Here is a 14,551-nt window from a genome sequence, read left to right on the forward strand (position 1 = left end):
ACGTAAGAGCGAATAGCGTAGTAGAGGCGGCGGCGGCGGCGGTAGGAGCGGTGGTAGCGGCGCGGGTAGAAGCGGCGGCAGCGGCAGAGTCGTCGTTAGCCGCGGCTAGTATAGCGTCGACGAACGACTCTATACGCTCCGAGAAGGAGGAGGTAAGAGAGGGAGAAGCGGATATATCTATCGCGGAAGTTAATATAACGGAATACTACCTCCCGCTCTATAAGGCGCGGAACTTATTAGTTAAAGTTATTATTATTATTAAGGCTATTATTACTACTACTACTACTACTATAAGTATACGTTAATAGAGCGGCCTATATAGCTAAGAATAAACTAACGCCTTAGGTAGAGTAGAACTTACTTATTAATATTATTACTATAGTTAAAGAAGGGAAAAAAGGAAGGGAAGGGGGAAAGGAGGGATACCGCCTTATATACCCCTTAGTAGAGGATACTACCTAAGGTAGAAGGGACGGGCAACTTAAGGCTTACGTAGGTCTAGACTAGCCGCTAGCTACCTAGGGGCGTATATAATAGGTTACGCCCTTATTTAAACGGCTAGCTAGCTAATAAGTATAAAGCTAGGTCCTAGCTACCTAGGCTAATAGGCGCGGGGATAATAGGGCTAGTAAGGCCGGCCCTATTAATAGGAAAGGGTAGGGAAGAGCCTATAGTATAGGCCTAATTATATAGGAGCCGTTAATAGGGTAGCGCTACGCCGCGCTTAAAGGAGGGTATTATATAAGAGTCTTTAACTATTATAGGTAATAGGCTTAGGCCGCGGCCTAAGCTATATAGTTACGTATAAAGGGCCGGATCTTATAAGTATAAGGGCGGGCTAGCCGCGTATAGAAGAGCTCTATATAGCTTATTAATATTATCCTATAGACGGCACCTATATATACGCCTCTACCTACTCCGTAATACTTACGTGCTTAGGAAGAGAGCCTTACTAGTTATTATCGCGCCCTTTCTATTAGTATCTTAGGTTAGAAAGTCGCTAAGGAGGAGTTTAATAAGTAAGATCGTACCCTTATAAATATTAGCCCGTTAAAGGGATAAGACCCTTAGTACTTCTTATCTAACTTACTTCTAAGTATACTTAAAGGCTTTATAAAGACCTTAATTATTTAATAAGGTATCTTTTTTAATTATAGTTAATTTAAATATTTATTTTCCCCCCTTTAAAGTAAAGACCGTTAGTTACGCGACTTTAGTAGAGATAAAGAAGTATAAAGTAAAGAAATCTCTAAGACTTATATTAATAACCTAAGACCCTTAGAGCTATATATAGGACCGATAATTAGATAATTATATAGTTAATTACTTTACTAATCCTTAGCCGCGTACTACGCGTGCTTTAAGTATATACCCTTATCCCTATTAAAATACCTAGGAAGTTTACTAGCTATAATACTAAAGTTAGTTTAAATCTAGCTAAGGGCACGATTAATTTTTAGTTAAACTAATAAACTATCCTAACCTACTTATTAATTAATTAATTAGCTCTTTTAAAAGCGCTTATTAATATACTAGTAGTCTAGCCCTACTATAAGTAAGCTAGCCTAGACCTTACTTACTTAGACTTAGTAATAAATTTATTAGGACCGCCTTTTAACCTTAGTTTAGGCCCCTTAACTAAGAAAATAAAACCTAGGGCTAATACTAGTAACTTAATAAGTATAGCGTAAAGCTAGTATAATAACTTAACTACTAGCTTAGTTAAAGGCTAGTATTAATAAAAAATTGCCCGCTAAGCTTTATAATAGAAAAATAAAGTAGAGCCTAAAAAGATATTATTATAAGATAAGGTTAAGGATAATTATATAATTAACTATTAACTAAAAACGCTTATACTACTAATTAATACTATATACCTTATATATATAAAGGAGTTACTTTCTAAGGTTACTTTATAATAAGGCTAATATAATTCTAACTAACTAAAATAATACTTATAATAACTAGCGTAAGATTCTTATATATTATAACCGCGACTTAGTATAAGGGTAAACTAGCTATAAAAAAAGGGAGGGTTTTCCTTTAAGTACTTTAGTTTTTCCCTCTTATTTAACGCTAAAGTTCTAGATACCTTTAAATAGGTTACTAGTATAATCTTAATAATATTATTACTACTATTACTACTATTATTATTATAGCTATTCTTATAAGTACTTATTAATAAAGTAGCTTATATAGCTAAGAACGAACTAACGCCTTAAGTAAAGTAGAACTTACTTATTACTACTACTACTATAGTTAAAAAAGGAAGAAAAGGAAAGGAAGAAAGAAAAAAAAAGGAAGGAAGAAAGAAGGATACCCTTTTATATACCCCTTAGTAAAGGAGGCTGCCTAAGGCTAAGGGGACGGGTAACCTAAGGCCTATATAGGTCTAGGCCGGCCGCCGGCTACTTAAGGGCGTATATAATAGGCCGCGCCCTTATTTATATAGCCTACTAGCTAATAGGTATAAAGCTAGGTACTAGCTACTTAGGTTAATAAGCACGGGGATAATAAGGCTAGTAAAGCTAGTATAATTAACGGAAAAGGGTAAGGTAAAGCTAATAGTATAGGGAGCTTAAAGCTTAATTATATAAAAGCTATTAATAAGGTAGCGCCGCGCCGTGCTAAAAAGAGGGCATTATATAAAAGTCTTTAACTATTATAAGTTATAAGCTTAGGCTATAGCCTAAGCTATATAGTTATATATAAAGAGCCGGATCCTATATATATATATATAAGCTAGCTATATATAGAAAAGCTCTATATAGCTTATTAATATTATCTTATAAACGGTACCTATATATATACCTTTACTTACTCTATAATATAAGTCTAGCCCCTTATAGACCTAGTAATAAAGGTGCCTTAAGGGTCCCTTATTAGCCCTATTTTATTCTTCTTATATATAAGGGGGATACTAGCGGCTAAGGGGTACTAGCTATCTTATATAGATAACTTTAGTATCTTTATAACGTTAAACTTAGCTATAAAGAACGTTTAGTAGCTAAAAGTAATAGCTATTAACCTATTCGAATAAGCTATAGACTAAGGGGTTTATTTTAACCCCTTAAAGATAGAACTTATTTACTTTAGTAGGTAAAAGCAGCTTATTTTAAAGGGTATAATAGTAGGAGGCTTATTTTTAAGGTAAAGCCCTTAGTATAGTAGCTAAGGGTCTTCTTTATTTCTAGGCTCCTATTTAAATAATATATTAAGAAGAAGGTAGCCTCTATATAAGCTACCTTTAAAGGACTATCTTACTTAACCTCTATATAAAGAGGCCTATTTTTTAAATCCTCTAAGTAGCTCTACTAAGCTTATATAACCTCTATAGTAAGCTATATAGCCTAGTATTAGTATAGGGGGCCTAAGACCCTTAAGAGCCTTATAAAGCCTTTTTAAAGGCTCTAAAACTAAGCTCTTTTAAAGGTCTTAGGGGCCTTTAAAAGATCCCTTATTAAGGCTTTAAAAGCTAAAGCGGCCCTACTACTACTAAAGGTACGATTTAAAAAGGTATGCCTCTCCTACGCCCTTTAAACCCTATACCTCTTACCTAGTTACCTTATAAAGCAAGCTTATAACCTAGCTATATAAGATAACCTTACTAACTTGGGCTTTAACCTAAGGGCCTTAAGTTATATTAAGCTTTATATATACCTCTTTTGCCTCCTTAAAAGCTTAGTAGCTATTATAGGACTTAATTATAACTTAGAAAAAAGGAAAGCTAGCTAGGAGCCCTTATAGGCCTTAAAGCCTAAGGCCTTTATTATAATAATAAAGGCCCTTAAGCCCTTAGCTAAGAAGTAGTATTAATACCTCTTAGCTAATATAGCTAGCTTAAAAGACTTTAGGTTATAGCCCTTAGCCTTTTATACTAATAGCTCTAAGGGGTGCCTTAAGGGGTCCCTTATAAAGACTAACGCTTACTCTTTCTATAAAATAAGCCTAGAAAATAGGCCTATTAAGGCGTACTATAAGAACCTAGGGCCGTCGATTAAAGTATTACGACCACGGTCTAGCGAACTACGGGGACTAGTATATATTACGAGGGCACGTAACGTAGGGAGCAAGGAATATTAGATAGACCGACGGGCTAATTAAGTTTAAATCGACGGGTTACTCTAGCGCTCTAACGCTCTACGGCTAGGATCGTAGGATCGCTTTAGCGCCCTAGCGCTCCTAGGCAACGGGATTACCTAGTACTCTCGGCGATCTAGGGAAGCTCTCGAGATATATAAGGAAGGAACGGAATACTCCTTTAAATAGATAGCTCGATAGCTTTTAATATATTATAATTATTATAATCTCTATTACGATCTTATCTTTAATTTTAATTACTTAATTACCTAGTTATAATCTATAGTCTATAACCTTTAACTTATTACTAATATAATATACTTATTATTACTTAGAATACGCCTTATTATATCTATTAATATAAACCTTTAGATAGGTTTATCTCTTAGGAATAATACCGGTCGTTATATAAAGTAGCTAATATAAAGCTATTTATAATACTAAGGGTCTTAGAGGACCTAGCTAAGAAGCCTTAGCCCTTAAGGCTTAGCCCCCTTAACCCCCTTATAGATACCTATATCTTTATAGATAGCTAAGCCGCTATAAGGAAGGTTATAGGTTTCTTAGACCTAGCTATATATATTAAAAGGCTCTTATTTAGATTAGCCTTCTATAATATATAGCTATACTAGTGCCTTAGATACCTAAGGATCTTTAGTAATAAGCTAGCTAACTAGCTAGCTAAAAAAAGCTTAGGGGCCCCTACTTAAGGGACCTATATAGTCTCTATTAGCTACTTATAAAGAAAGGTCTAGTAAGCTACTAAGGATTATTAGAAAGGCCTTTAAGCTACTAAGGCGGCTAAAGGCCCTAGGGCTAAGGGCCTAGGTAAGTACTATATATTTATTTAAAAGACCCCCTACTTAGCCCTTAGCCTAGAAAAGGACTTTATAGGGAGGCCTAAGCTAACCTTCTTAGTCTTTTACTAGCTCTTTATTAAGGCTAGCTTCCTATTTTCTTTCTTAAAAAGGACTAATAAGGTAGACCGAGACGACTACCGCTACGGCTAAGGAAGGTATATAGCTAAGCACCTTATCCTAAGGTGCCTAAACTATAGGAGGGAAAGAGAGGTCCTTTACTAGACCTCTAAGAGATAGAAGGGGGCCCTTAGCCTACCTATTCTCTATAGCTCTAAGGAAGGAAGGGAAGCCCTTTTAACCTTCTTAGCTAAAATAGAGATAGGGACAGCTAAGTAGCTCGAAAAGGAGTAACCTAGGGGCCCTAGGGCCCTTAGGGGGGAAAAATACCGCGCGGGAGGGACTAGACTAACCTTTCCTTTATAATTGCCTTTATAGCCACCCTTTCCCTAATTAGTTATAAGCCCCTAGGCTCTATAGCTAGCTACGACTGCTAATAGGGGCCTAGGCCCCTACTAGCCTCGCCATGGCCCTAGAGGCTGCATGCGAGTAATGATATAAAAAAAATTCCTCGTCGACTCAAACCATAACGTTACTAGGTAAGCTGACACTGGAAGCTGCTATGGAAACATCACTGATTTCTCTCGGCATTATTGACTGGGGGTTTGCCGACAAGATGCCCATCCAAATGGCGGCTGGATTCCCTCGATTTCTTCGCCTCCAGCGTCTTTGCTTCACTCCCAGGCGCTCTTCTCCGCAATGATCGTGAGTCGTATATTGCATCATTTCAGCCCCTCTCCTCACATGTGGAGGATTGGATGGTCCTCGTTCAGTCCGCCGATGACACTGATTTTCGTCACTGTTTCCTAGAGTCAAGTATCAGCAAGGGCATGCACCAGCGTCTGGCAAAGGAAGGATGGAGGCTTCCGTGTCGCGATAAATCTGAGGTGGACGTCTAGAAGGTGGGCAGAGACACCCAGGCGGTATAACAGCAGCGAAAATCTTGCTTCCGGGAGCACAGGCGGGTACAAAGGCAAGGCAGGCGAGATGGAAGTAGTCGTTAGAGGCTATTCGAGTAATGGCGCGATATGCTTTTTATTTGAAGTAAAGCAGATTTTAGAGCCTTTTCTCGTGTTTCCATTGGTCCTTCTCCGTGGTTTCTTTCACCGTGGTCAGGTTTAGTCAGGCAAAGGCCGTCTGTTTCGAATGGAATTAGAGCGTCACATCAGGTGAGGAAACTGAACAGATGGAGGGCGCCGGTGGCAGGGCGACGAGGCGTCAATTTTAGCCAAAACACCAGTACTGAGACCACCGTCAGCTAGCGAAGTTATTGACACGGCAATCTGCTTTATCTTGCTAAGATGCTTTATCCTCCTGTCATTTCGTCGTCGGTCGAGAGAACCGGGTACGGTACATGTCACGCTCTGACGAAGGCCCATCAGATCCGTCGCCTGTGGAGCGGATGGTGGTAAAATGCAAGAAGAGTAGTTTATATGTATTTGACAGGCACCGCGATCAATTGAATAGAAGAAATTGTTTTAGCCAGTTTGTGGAGGATGGTAGTTATACAATTGTCGTGCAGCGCGGGTCTTAGGCCGGTCTTGCAGGCGGTTGACATGAGAAAGAGGAGAGCGGCATAGTAAGTACAAACCAGGACCTCGCCTCGTAAAAGTATCCTGTCCGTCTGAGCCCTCGTCTGTCCTCTATAACACATGCGTAACTCCATCATCGAATCTGTACTATCCACAGGTTGCAGACGTGAACGACACTATGTTTTCGACACTGCAGTTACTATCAACTCTCACCCAGTATCGGGTGGACGTCGTTGACATTTTAGCCATCTTTAACTATCGGGTTTCCACCCTCTTCCAAATTTGATTGGAGCCCCTGCTTCTAGGCTCGGAGCCCGGCAGATGTCGAGTGGCTCCTCGTGGCTCTTTCCGCAGCAGGGCTCCGACTCGAGAGTCGACGCGGCCGTATCTGTCACGTGGCACAATTTCCTTCCGCCATCCGCGACCGTGAACCTCGCCGCAACCTCATGGCCCTTGAAAATGGAAGCCTGCGAGCGCCCAGAAACCGCTGATGAATATGGACGCCGTTCGGGCTGCTTCCGAGACCATCGTCGACCACCGTTCCCGTTCACAAACCATGTGTCCTTGATCCGCGATTCTGCCCTCGAGACTGCGTCTGACGGCTTTGTCGAGCAGCCTGATCTAGGACGATGCTCGATTCCTTGGCCATCAGCTCCTCTCGAGACCTTGGTCGACTCACGCGAGGAGATTCCTCGTCATCCATACAGCTCTCCACTCTTCTCGTCAGGAGAACCATCACTGCGACCACGTCTAGCACCCGCAAAGGATCTATTCTTGTCCGTTGACGAGTTGGACCTCGGATCAGTACCTGATCTAGACGTGCAACAAGTTTTCAAAGATGCCTCTGCCAAGCAACATTGCCATTTCTCCACTACCTGGCTTCCTCTGACCCCAGTCGAGCCAGAGCGGGACGAAGGGCTGGCCTTCCCCTTCCAGTCTTCCAAGCTGCATTCTTTGCTGCACCGAGAACTGGAACTGGAAAGAGTCGCGCCGCCAGAAAAGCCTCAACAGCATGGAGACATTGACGTCAGCAGTCACCGGAGGGCTGGAGAGAGCCGCTACTCCTCACTTGCTGCAGCATTTCCTGGTTTGGTATGCCCTCACTTGCCAATTGGCAATAAAGTTCCTTCACTGACCCGCGCAGTTTCGTAGACGCCATGCCGAGGTTGTCACGCCGCCGATATCCCCAGTCTCCGAGCCTGACCTGCCCTTTGTCCCTGGGCTTGAAGCTGCCGTTATCGACCTGACTTCCGAGCCATCAACTCCTTCCGTCCGCAACAGTTATGAAGCCGACACCCCTGTGAAAGGTTTCCTCGCTGGCACAGACACTGTTGCGTCATCTTCGACGGCTATCCCGTCTCCCTCGAGGTTCGACCAAGAAGCGACCTTCAGACACTCGGTGACTCAAGACGTCGCCCTAGATGTGCCTCTTGTTCTTACAGACTCGGATCCAATCCAAGACATAGACTTGCCTGGTATCGTTCAGGGCACTGCGTCGCTGGACTTCGCAGAGAGTGATGAGTGTTTCGACGGGGGCACGGTAACAGCTCTCCTGGACGATGAAGGATTTGACCTGACAGGACTCGTCGAGCAAGAACAGCTGAACCCTATTGACTCAATTGCACGAGTTCCTGTTCCAGTCATGGACTTTCACATCCCACAGCCAAGCTGGATCCACCAAGCTTGGAGTGGCAGGGAACACTTTTCGCGGTTGCAAGCGGACTCGACAATGGCAATCCAATTACAGCTACTCCCTAAAGATGTACGACTAGACGGCTCACTCAAGTGGACGCCAGTCTATGGCGGAAACATTGCCGTACTATCAATGGATGAGCTGGACCCTGTCAAGGGGAGCAGAGAGTTTCTCATTGACGAAAGTTTGCTATTCTCGCCACAGAGTGCAAAATATGCTTCTCTCCCCCAGGCTTTGATGATTCTGGATCTCATAGAGGACGTGGATATTGAAGAGCCCTATGTCGACGACTCGGGAACCCATGGACGTCTTCTGGGTCACATCGACGCTGCCAGCGTCCATGCACACCTGTCCCAAGACAAAGAAGAGCGCGAGCCATTACCAACGAGTTTAAAAAAGCCTCAAGGTTTTTGTCAATCCTCTCGTTTCAAGAGGGTTGACGATGGCAATACTTTATTACCGCTTTCGACGGACTCGAGTGCTACTACCACCCTGTTATCGGGGTTCATGGAGCTGCGTGCTGCCAAGCGGCCTCGATTGGGGTTTTCTAACGACCTTCCACCAGGCAAAATAACAACAAAGTCCCTTGAGTCCTTATCCTCATCTGTCAATAATCAGCTGCCGGCGCCCCTCGACACTGCGCAAACTTCGAGGCCGGCTCCAACCCCTCATTATGAGATCCCCGAGAAAAAAGGGCCGTGCATTGTTTCGCTGACTCTGGACCGCCCAGTCCTTCGACACCTGGAGAAGTCTTGGCCAAGCCATTTGATATTCGACAGAGACTACTCTCAACACGACATACAGCCTTGGCCCTCGGGGACTGGGCTTTCAAGTAAGCTTGTCTTGCCCGTCAGCTTCGAGGCGGACATCTCCATGTCCCCAAGCACTGGGGTCATTGTAACGACGCTCGTGAAAGCGAAGCAAAAGCCGCTCCCTGGATCAAGCACCCAGACTCCCCTCCGTGAGCGTGTTCAGCAGACCAGCCGAAAATACCAGTCGCTCATTGTTCTCGTCTCAGAATCCAATCAGGCGGGAGAATTCAGTAGCAACCACAGCTCGTCCGACATGGCCGCCTATGCCGACTTTGTCCGTTTCGCCGCCTCTCTGGACGCCGAAGTCGTGACTTGTCTTGTCCCCGGCGCCGACAGGACACTTTCGGAATGGATCTTGTCCCTGTTGTGTCGTCAGAGCTCACAATCCGCCGCGTTGGGCCACCTCGTGACGTCTGCGGAAACGTCGTGGGATTTATTCCTGCGACGAGCTGGTCTGAACGTCTTTGCAGCCCAGGTGCTGTCCGGGACGCTCGTGGATGAGTTCGGCCATGCGGGCCTGGCGCAGTTTCTAGCCATGCCGACGCGTACCAAGGTTTCCAAGTATGCACAGCTCGTTGGGGGAGAGCGGGCTCTGGTCAACTGTTGCGAGGTGTTGGATCGAGGTTGGGCTTGATTCAAGTGGCATGAGACTTGTGGTAAGCCAGTGCAGGATCTTGGGAGTATCCGTATTATTCAAGCCGCCCATTTCAAAGATTATATATGACATGTTCCACATATATTTGCCGTCATATTTACACTAGCAGGCCTGGTTCCTGCGTCTGCTTAGGCCTTATCCAGAGACGCCTGTATCAAGACAATCACGTCGCAAGCAGCGAGGCGCCCGGTCTAAATTTCTTGACGATGGCAACCACACCCACACGCTAGTTCAAGTACTGCTCAAAACCGTACCTTGGCCGAGCTCAGCAGATCTCCCACAGAGGCTGGGGCAGCTTTATGAGGGGTGGAGCCGCTCGTTGATGGGCTTGTCTGAGTCCGACGTATACAACTCGACAAGCGGGGTTGGCGAGAGTAACTGAGCGAGAGGCGAGGCCGTAGTAGTCGGAAATGGAATGGGCAAGCCAGCGCCTGCATCACCTCGTCAGCGCACCTTGTTTGCACCGCAAACTCGGACAGAGAATCGCACTTGAAGGCGGCGCTCTCGCCCTCGCCAAAGGAGTCAAAGACGACGCCCGAATCGACTGTCTCCTGCTCAATCTCGCGCCTGGCTCTTTTGTAGCCGGCCTGCCGCCTTTCATTGAGTTCCCTCATGGCGCCGCTCCGGCCCACAAAGACAATTTCCTCGTCCTCGGAATCCATCTCGTCGGCGGCGCTGTCATCTGCCAACTCCGCCGGGGGCCTTGAGCTGGTCTGCTCGCCGACGAGGTACTGGCGCACCGGCTCCTCGAGGGCGCGGACCCAGCTCCGGATGGTCGGGCTGCGCCTGGCCAACTCGCGGAGGTCGCGGGGCACTTCGCCGACGCCAAGTCCCGTGGCGCTACCGGCCTTGCGCTGCTGCCTCTTGCGCGTAGCCTGCAGCGCCGCGGCCTTGTCCTCGACGCGTTGCCGGATGCCGCGGTCCCAGAACTGGGCGAGCTGATACGGAGTGTGGTGGATCGGGTGAGTAGGCCTGACCTCCCAGTCGGACGGAAGGGGGGGTTGGACGTTGGGGACGCCAACGAGGTGGTCTACCAGTGACTCAGGGAGTCGCGCTGTTAGAAATCGAGGCAGCCGCTCATTGCAGCAGTGTCCTGAGCCGGTTGCGTACCGTTTTCCCAACGTCGGCGCTGCCGACTGCCTTCGCTGCCTTTCAGGACAGATTCGCGCCTGCGCTGGCTGTCACGCCGAGAAGGCGGCCGACGAGGCGACTCGTGACCATCCGCATCGGGAAGCGTTACGGTTGGCTTCTCCCGCTTCGGGGACGGGTGTTGGTCGATGGGGATAGCCAGGGGAGTACCTGTGCCTCGGGCCACGGGAGAGACGCTGAGCGATTGAAGTGCCGAGACGGTCCAAGCATCAACATCAAAGGGACCCTGAGTCGGCGGAGCTTGTGCGGCGGGAGTCTGGCCGGAGGTGAGCTCCTCGGGTGGAGGAACGGCGTTGTAGATGGCCATGAGGGCTGAGAGAGGAGCAGGCGGACGGATGACAGGGAACAAGGTGGCCGAGGGATGAATTGACCTGACCCGAAGCTTCGTTGGGCAGTGTAGGTCGGCGGCCCCGGCTGAGCAGGGCTAAATGGCGTGCGAGAGAAGCGGGATGGGGCGAGCTGGAGAGGATGGAGTCGGCGATTGAGGGTTCAAGAGACGCCATGACGATAACGGGGTGAATCATAGTGGTGACTCAGTGGGGAGTCAGCCGGCCACCAATCAGCGAGCCAGCGCAAGCCCTGGCGGGTCTATCGCGTTTGTCACCTACGATTAAGCGACATTCCAGGGAGTTTCACCCTTCATAGTTGTAACGACCAGTCATTGGCAACAGACCCTCCATGGCCTTGGATTTGCAAGCCATCACTGTTGCCTGCAATCTACGAAATCTAACCGAAGATAGATACACCTGAAATGGCTGCCCACTGCGCAACAATGGTGCCAGGCCCACGCGGCAAAAGTCATCAGACAGGGACCCCGGACGCGGCGTGCAAACACCATGCTGAGCAATCGCCGCGTCGCCGGTACGTCGCCCAGAGTCATCTCCTGACCCGGCAGCAGCATGCTCATCAGCCAGCCATGTTTCCCCGGTGCCCCTCACCCAATAATTGGGCCAACCCGCTTGCCCAGCAGACTCAGCAGGGCATCGATGAGAATCTTTGGAAGGAGTTCGATGGCGGCCGGGTCCAGCAGCGACGACGGCACCGTCCGCGTGACGCACCCCGTGCGGCGCTGCCCGTTCATGGTGGCTATTAGCCATGACAGCGCCTTGGGAGCAGCCAGGACGGCCAGGCTCCCGTGGTCCGAACCGGCGTCTCGCTGGTACTCGACCGAGGCCCCCGCGGCGCAGTACGTGCGAACCAGCGAATCCGTCTCCGAGACGGGGCTGATTTCGTCGGCCGTCGACTTGTAGACAAAGATGGGGATCTTGGGCGTTGAGCTGCCCAGGGCGTTCTTGGCGATGAGCGTGACGGCCAGCGGGTGCCTGAAGATGAGGCTGGGGTCGTCGAGCATGCCGACCACGTCCTTGTTCGCAAACTGGTTGTTGTTGGCCATGAAGCACTGGCTCCTGGGCTTGTAGAACTGGGCGCGATACTGGGGGAGCACGTGCTGTTCCAGGAGCTGGTCGAGGTCTGGATGCTGGTTGGCGAGCCCCAGGATGCCGGTAGGGATCAGCCCGGCCGACCCCTTCTTGTTGACGCTTTTCACGACAGTGGCGATGTTGGGGACGGTGCCTCCGACGGCGGCCCCGGCGATGCTAAGCTCGGGAGCGTACGTCGGCTGCAGCTCGGCGGCCCAGAGCGAGGCGAGGCTGCCGCCCGAGTATCCCCACATGGTGACGGTCGGCTCGTTGCTGATGCCGGTAAAGGAGGCCGAGTTGATGGCAGCGCGCACGCCGTCGAGCGTGGCATGCCCGGCCAGCTCGTTGGCCAGAAAGGCACCCTTGGGCCCGAGAAAGTCGGGCGCGATGACGACCCAACCCTGCTCGAGGGCGGCCTCGACGAGCAGCAGCTCGGCCTCGGTGAGAATGGTGCCGTGGTCAGGCCCCGTGGCGTGCGCAAACTGAAAGGCATACGAAGGCGCGCAGTCGATGGTGGCCGCGTCCTCGGCAACCTGGTACGACAGGACCTTGCTCAGGTCGGCGTTGTAGGGGATGAGCACCGTCAGCACCGTGGCCGTGGCATTGCCCAGGCTGTCGATGGTGCGGTAGAGGATCTGGTGGGTGGCCTGGAGGCTGATGGGGAGGATGCCAAAGCCTGCGATGGGGTTGGGCGGCGCGCGGTGTCGCAGGATGGCGCCCGGAAGGGCTTGCTCAACGTCATCTGGCACGGCGTAGAAGGGGTCCTTGCTTGGCGGCGTGAGAGACGCCAAGCTGAGCATCTTCCCGGGGGGCAAAGGGGCCGCGGCCGGAGCGGGGGCCACCGTCGGAGGGGCCGCAACCGGCGGAGGGGCCGCATATGCAGCCGCCGCGGCGACGGCCAAGGAGGCCACTAGCCGTAGTCCGAAAGCAACCATGGTGGAGAGGGATGAGGGCAAGAAGGGCAATAAGAAAAGGGGAGTTTAAAGAAAAGATTGGCTTGGCTTGTTCTTTTCTCTGCGACGCCTTTTCCCTTTCTGGCCGCTCAGCTAACACGACACGATAGGAGCGTTGCGGACTTGGAGACAAATCTCACGGGGAACCCAGATCTGAGAGCAGCCTACCCAGTCGACTCAAAGCTGGAGAGAAGCGAGACAGGAGGATGCTTTATAACGGCTTCTCTCTCCCCTTCTCCCTCTCATGCGATGCAAAGCACAAGCGGTGCCCAAGCATCACATGCTGGGCGAAGGACGGCCACCATACCATGCATCCTGGATACGAAGGGCCTTTTGTCGTCCGTCTCCCCCGGCTCGAGTGGCATTGGCCCGCGAGCTCGGCCTTCCCCCGCCATGCTCGTTTCCACGCCAGCTGCCCAGGCCGAATCCGCCCGGGGAGCGCGGATGTAGGTGCGGACGGGAAGCGGGGGACGAGAGGCACACGAAGAGGGAGAGAGATGGATGGGCGGAGGTATTGACGGCCTCATACAGTCGTGTATTTGCACGAACCTGTGCTCTTATCCTCGAGGCCTGTCGAGACTGCTCTTGTTTCTCTCACACCTCCACTGATCCGGCGCAGGAGGGCAAGGTGGTCGTTACTGACCATTTCCAAGGCCTACCGTGAAATGTTCCCCAGTAAGACCTTTCTCAGGTTGTGCAAGGTACACCGCGTCTCTGACTTGTCAATTTGCTTCCCCCCCTCCCTCCTCCTTTGTTTGTTCCCCCTGCCGTCGAGATTTACTCCATGTGCTTCCAAGAACGAGCCGTGTCTACAAAGAGCCGAAAAAGGCAGGCGCAAGAGGAAGCCCGGCAAAGTCGGCGATATAATGACAAACCGCATAACAAGAAAAACCCAGCTCATGGCTAAAGGCCCCCCGTCCGGTCCCTACGTTGAAGAAGTTGAATGAAGTGAGGTTGCTCTCGCGTCCCAATCAAGTTAGAGCCTCGTGCGCCGAACAAATCATGGAAGCCAAGCCAGAATGCGGGGAAAATAGAACTCGTCCAAGTACCGGCTTTTTTGCGGGGGGACGGAGGAGCGGAGCAACCTCGGTCTCAAGAAGGCGGCCTTGCTTGAGCAGCGAGGGAGTCACGGCATTGGTTTTTATCTAACATGTCGCGCGCATGCACACATACATAGAGCCGCTGCTTGCCGCGCACTGTCGCATCTCGGAAGAATAAACAAAACGCATTATCCTGCAAAGCTACACGTGCCAAGGGGACGACGCCAGCTCTGCCGACGACCGAAGGCATGCAAGCACTTATCCCGACTCCCCCGCCTTGCATCGCGATTAGATCTCCCGCT

The 14,551-nt window shown here is 49.4% G+C and overlaps 3 protein-coding genes across 3 annotated transcripts; 1 reads left to right on the forward strand and 2 right to left on the reverse strand.

The window, feature by feature from the left end:
• Window positions 1-9,095: 9,095 nt before the first annotated feature.
• HRG_01980 (uncharacterized protein) lies at window positions 9,096-9,668 on the forward strand (the record flags this gene model as incomplete). The annotated part of the gene is made up of 1 exon (XM_044860451.1): window positions 9,096-9,668. The coding sequence occupies one exon, from the start codon at window positions 9,096-9,098 to the stop codon at window positions 9,666-9,668; it is 573 nt and encodes a 190-aa protein (XP_044724084.1).
• Window positions 9,669-9,954: 286 nt separating this feature from the next.
• HRG_01981 (uv-damaged dna-binding protein) lies at window positions 9,955-11,145 on the reverse strand (the record flags this gene model as incomplete). Its single annotated transcript, XM_044860452.1, has 3 exons — window positions 9,955-10,120; window positions 10,179-10,719; window positions 10,800-11,145. The coding sequence occupies 3 exons, from the start codon at window positions 11,143-11,145 to the stop codon at window positions 9,955-9,957; spliced, it is 1,053 nt and encodes a 350-aa protein (XP_044724085.1).
• A 627-nt stretch (window positions 11,146-11,772) lies between these two features.
• On the reverse strand, window positions 11,773-13,191 carry HRG_01982 (secretory lipase domain-containing protein; the record flags this gene model as incomplete). The annotated part of the gene is made up of 1 exon (XM_044860453.1): window positions 11,773-13,191. One exon carries the CDS (start codon window positions 13,189-13,191, stop codon window positions 11,773-11,775), a length of 1,419 nt encoding a protein of 472 aa, XP_044724086.1.
• Between the last annotated feature and the right edge of the window lie 1,360 nt (window positions 13,192-14,551).

The sequence above is a fragment of the Hirsutella rhossiliensis genome, assembly GCF_020360975.1.
Source record: "Hirsutella rhossiliensis strain HR02 chromosome Unknown scaffold00002, whole genome shotgun sequence".
Classification (NCBI taxonomy): Eukaryota; Fungi; Ascomycota; class Sordariomycetes; order Hypocreales; family Ophiocordycipitaceae; genus Hirsutella; species Hirsutella rhossiliensis.